The sequence below is a fragment of the Phoxinus phoxinus genome (assembly GCF_949152265.1).
Source record: "Phoxinus phoxinus genome assembly, chromosome: 6".
In the NCBI taxonomy this organism is placed as follows: domain Eukaryota; kingdom Metazoa; phylum Chordata; class Actinopteri; order Cypriniformes; family Leuciscidae; genus Phoxinus; species Phoxinus phoxinus.
In genome coordinates this window covers 815,641-821,824 of record NC_136881.1, presented here as the reverse complement: position 1 = coordinate 821,824, position 6,184 = coordinate 815,641, and the positions used below count along the sequence as shown (strand labels likewise).

Below are 6,184 nucleotides of genomic sequence, written 5' to 3'. Positions count from 1 at the left end.
CACATCAGTCTCACATCAGTCTCAGACCAGTCTCTCATCAGTCTCACATCAGTCTTATATTAGTCTCACATCAGTCTCAGACCAGTCTCACACCAGTCTCACATCAGTCTCAGATCAGTCTCAGATCAGTCTCAGATCAGTCTCAGATCAGTCTCTCATCAGTCTCACATCAGTCTCAGATCAGTCTCAGATCAGTCTCAGATCAGTCTCTCATCAGTCTCTCATCAGTCTCACATCAGTCTCTCATCAGTCTCACATCAGTCTCAGATCAGTCTCTCATCAGTCTCTCATCAGTCTTAGATCAGTCTCAGACCAGTCTCACATCAGTCTCAGATCAGTCTCTCATCAGTCTCACATCAGTCTCTCATCAGTTTCAGATCAGTCTCTCATCAGTCTCTCATCAGTCTCACATCAGTCTCTCATCAGTCTCTCATCAGTCTCACATCAGTCTCTCATCAGTCTCACATCAGTCTCAGATCAGTCTCTCATCAGTCTCACATCAGTCTCACATCAGTCTCTCATCAGTCTCACATCAGACTCACATCAGTCTCAGATCAGTCTCAGACCAGTCTCAGACCAGTCTCACATCAGTCTCACATCAGACTCACATCAGTCTCACATCAGTCTCACATCAGTCTCAGATCAGACTCACATCAGTCTCTCATCAGTCTCAGACCAGTCTCAGACCAGTCTCAGACCAGTCTCACATCAGTCTCAGATCAGTCTCACATCAGTCTCACATCAGTCTCACATCAGTCTCACATCAGACTCACATCAGTCTCAGATCAGTCTCTCATCAGTCTCAGACCAGTCTCACATCAGTCTCAGATCAGTCTCTCATCAGTCTCTCATCAGTCTCACATCAGTCTCAGATCAGTCTCTCATCAGTCTCTCATCAGTCTCAGATCAGTCTCACATCAGTCTCAGATCAGTCTCAGACCAGTCTCACATCAGTCTCACATCAGTCTCAGATCAGTCTCTCATCAGTCTCACATCAGTCTTATATTAGTCTCACATCAGTCTCAGACCAGTCTCACACCAGTCTCACACCAGTCTCACATCAGTCTCACATCAGTCTCAGATCAGTCTCAGATCAGTCTCAGACCAGTCTCAGACCAGTCTCAGATCAGTCTCAGATCAGTCTCTCATCAGTCTCACATCAGTCTCAGATCAGTCTCTCATCAGTCTCAGATCAGTCTCTCATCAGTCTCAGATCAGTCTCTCATCAGTCTCTCATCAGTCTCACATCAGTCTCTCATCAGTCTCACATCAGTCTCAGATCAGTCTCTCATCAGTCTCTCATCAGTCTTAGATCAGTCTCAGACCAGTCTCACATCAGTCTCAGATCAGTCTCTCATCAGTCTCTCATCAGTCTCACATCAGTCTCTCATCAGTCTCACATCAGTCTCTCATCAGTCTCTCATCAGTCTCTCATCAGTCTCACATCAGTCTCAGATCAGTCTCAGATCAGTCTCTCATCAATCAGTCTCTCATCAGTCTCTCATCAGTCTCACATCATTCTCACATCAGTCTCATATCAGTCTCTCATCAGTCTCTCATCAGTCTCACATCAGTCTCAGATCAGTCTCTCATCAGTCTCAGTCTCAGATCAGTCTCACATCAGTCTCACATCAGTCTCTCATCAGTCTCACATCAGTCTCACATCAGTCTCAGACCAGTCTCACATCAGTCTCAGATCAGTCTTATATTAGTCTTACATCAGTCTCACACCAGTCTCTCATTCATCTCACATCAGTCTCTCATCAGTCTCTCATCAGTCTCTCATTCATCTCACATCAGTCTCTCATCAGTCTCACATCAGTCTTATATTAGTCTCACATCAGTCTCTCATTCATCTCAGATCAGTCTCTCCAGTCTCACATCAGTCTCAGATCAGTCTCACATCAGTCTCTCATTCATCTCACATCAGTCTCTCATCAGTCTCACATCAGTCTCTCATCAGTCTCTCATCAGTCTCTCATCAGTCTCACATCAGTCTCTCATCAGTCTCACATCAGTCTTATATTAGTCTCACATCAGTCTCACATCAGTCTCACATCAGTCTCTCATCAGTCTCTCATCAGTCTCTCATTCATCTCACATCAGTCTCTCATCAGTCTCAGATCAGTCTTATATTAGTCTCTCATCAGTCTCTCATCAGTCTCTCATTCATCTCACATCAGTCTCTCATCAGTCTCTCATCAGTCTCACATCAGTCTTATATTAGTCTCTCATCAGTCTCTCATCAGTCTCTCATTCATCTCACATCAGTCTCTCATCAGTCTCAGATCAGTCTCACATCAGTCTCAGATCAGTCTCTTATTCGTCTCATATCAGTCTCGCATCAGTCTTATATTAGTCTCGCATCAGTCTTATATTAGTCTCGCATCAGTCTTATATTAGTCTCACATCAGTCTTATATTAGTCTCACATCAGTCTCACATCAGTCTCTCATTCATCTCAGATCAGTCTCTCATCAGTCTCACATCAGTCTCAGATCAGTCTCACATCAGTCTCTCATTCATCTCACATCAGTCTCTCATCAGTCTCACATCAGTCTTATATTAGTCTCACATCAGTCTCTCATCAGTCTCACATCAGTCTCAGATCAGTCTCTTATTCGTCTCATATCAGTCTCGCATCAGTCTTATATTAGTCTCGCATCAGTCTTATATTAGTCTCGCATCAGTCTTATATTATTAAGAATTATTGGGTATAATATGTCACAGTTTACTTATTCTGCTCTCCTCACTTACAGAAATGAAGTATAGTGTCCTGAACACACAATATAAATATCATATTTACTGATTTGACCAGCACTGCTGAATGTTGAATGTTATCTGCAGACTCTTCAAAGTCCTTCATTTATACAGTGCTCTATATAGTTTGGAAGCAGCTTTACAGAGATGATCATGTTTGTCGTGCAGATGTTTCTCTGGTGTCCACCCCGGTGTCGGCCTTCTTCACGGGATGCATGGACGTGCGAGTGAACGGTCAGATGATGGACGTGGACGAAGCCCAACACAAACACAACGACATCCGCTCTCACTCCTGTCCTCTGGTGAACACAGAGCAATAACAGAACCCAAACGCCATCAAGTGCTTTCGACCGCGAGCGGATCCGCTTAATCAGGAGCACACTCGCGTCACACATATAGCACAGCCATATTGATGTATTATTACTCACTGACACGCTTACATTAGACCAATCGAACACGAGCTACTGAGAAGTGTGCTGGAAATACTGTATCTGTACATATGCCACTGTAAAATGCTTTAGAGGACGATTTAAAAACAGCCACGCTCATCAATGAAGGCCTCCGGGCCTCGGTGTAGGTGCTCAACTCCATCATCATCTTCATCATCTTCATCGTCAGCGGGTTGAGTTGTTTTCTAGTCCCGCGTTTGAGTTTTTTAATCTTGTTTTTATTGTTGAAGTTGTTTTGTATTCCGTTCATGTTCGCTCTCTGTGTGTGTGTGTGTGTGTGTGTGTGTGTGTGAGACTGAAACGCTTGTTGAAAATAAAGGCAGATGTTGTTATTACGAGAGTGTACGTCCTTTACTTCCAGACATCTATTGGCTCGCAGTAACTAGTGTTACTCTGGTTTACACTGATGCTTTCGGGATTTAAAAAAACAGAAAAGCAAAAGTTCTGCTTCACAAAGTTACATTTCCTGAGAATATTCAGTTTTTGGAAGAACAAAAACTTCTGAACTTTAATATTTTGTGAAGGTTTTTCATTTTGAGCAGTCACGTCCTACAAAATCTTCCTCAGTTCAGGTGTTTATTTTTTAAAAGTTCTCATTCTGTAAAGTTATCTTTAAATGAAGCACAATGACATTATAAATGAATTTTATAAGGTAGAAAGTGGTTGTTTTGGTTGCATATGCGTAATACACAGAAAACATGACAATGCAAATACTGAAAACACATCACAAGGGGAAAAACCCACATGAATATTTGAACAAAACTAAACAATACATTATTAATATCTATTGGGATATGGGAGTTTAGATTTATGTTATGATGATTTCTAAGAACATTCATCAAATAATTCTAAAGTTTTGCCTTTGGACATGAGGAAAAAACAACATTCATATTTTTGTGCAAACAAGAGGAAACACTTTTTAACAAGGTCCCATTAGTAAATGCATTAACATGAACTATCTACAGTTTAACTCTTTCCCCGCCAGCAGCTTTTAATAAAAGTTGCCAGCGACCACAAGCATATTCGTTTTATTTTCACAGAACTTTCATGGTATCCAGATTAATTTGCTGTATGAATATCCAAATCAAAAGAAAGACCAGAGCCTCTGCTTTAAAAAAATTTTTTATTCCAGCTTCATGCATTCATTTTATATCAGCGCTTGAATGTGGGCAAGTTTCATCAAAAGTTGAGGAAATGATGTTTTTGTCAAAGTCTTCGTCCAGATGGAATTCAGAACGATGATCATAAACAGGAGGCCATCAAAACACCACACACACACACACACACACACACACACACACACACACACACACACACACACACACACACACACACACACACACACACACACACACACACACACACACACACACACACACACACACACACACACACACACACACACACACACACACACACACACACACACACACACACACACACACACACACACACACACACACACACACACACACACACACACACACACACACACACACACACACACACACACACACACACACACACACACACACACACACACACACACACACACACACACACACACACACACACACACACACACACACACACACACACACACACACACACACACACACACACACACACACACACACACACACACACACACACACACACACACACACACACACACACACACACACACACACACACACACACACACACACACACACACACACACACACACACACACACACACACACACACACACACACACACACACACACACACACACACACACACACACACACACACACACACACACACACACACACACACACACACACACACACACACACACACACACACACACACACACACACACACACACACACACACACACACACACACACACACACACACACACACACACACACACACACACACACACACACACACACACACACACACACACACACACACACACACACACACACACACACACACACACACACACACACACACACACACACACACACACACACACACACACACACACACACACACACACACACACACACACACACACACACACACACACACACACACACACACACACACACACACACACACACACACACACACACACACACACACACACACACACACACACACACACACACACACACACACACACACACACACACACACACACACACACACACACACACACACACACACACACACACACACACACACACACACACACACACACACACACACACACACACACACACACACACACACACACACACACACACACACACACACACACACACACACACACACACACACACACACACACACACACACACACACACACACACACACACACACACACACACACACACACACACACACACACACACTCTCTTCCTCTTCATGCATCACTGCATGAAGTGTAAAGTTTGATGATCGTGTTATGATTGACATGTCGTCAGCAATGCTTCTATCGCTCGTTTCTTCTGTGTTCTGATCTGGAGATTCTGCACTCTTTCAGAAGACGTGTAATAGAGTGAAAACACGGATCGCTGGAAGATTCTGTCAGCGGCAGGGAAAGAGTTCATCTTTTACATTAGTTAATAAAAATCCAACAGTTAATTATTCATGTTAACTAATGGAACCTGTTATTAAACATGTGTGTGTTCTTCAGGAGTGTGATAGATCCACCAAAGCGACAGGAAGTTAACCCTCATCCTTCCCTGGACATTAAAAAAGAATTGAGTGTTCATCCATGACTGTTGTCGCACTTGAACCACAAATACACAAAAAATTGAATGGATTCGAGGAGGTTTCTGGTTGAAATTTAAAAAAGTAACAAATCGGGTCCATGTGACTCCCTCAGGAACGAATGGAATGTGAGGAATGCTTCAGTTCACACAGAAAACCCTAAAAATGATCAACATTCAAACTAAAAATGCTAAAACTTTACCA

The 6,184-nt window shown here is 42.9% G+C and overlaps 1 protein-coding gene across 1 annotated transcript in view; it reads left to right on the top strand.

Moving 5' to 3' along the window:
• The window catches only part of gas6 (growth arrest-specific 6), a 28,735-nt gene extending 25,545 nt beyond the window's left edge, over positions 1–3,190 (top strand). The window contains exon 15 of the mRNA XM_079615386.1: positions 2,928–3,190. Within this exon, the coding sequence (XP_079471512.1) occupies positions 2,928–3,079 (152 nt within the window). The 3' untranslated portion in view covers positions 3,080–3,190. The remainder of the gene's footprint in view (positions 1–2,927) is intronic.
• The last annotated feature ends 2,994 nt before the right edge of the window (positions 3,191–6,184 follow it).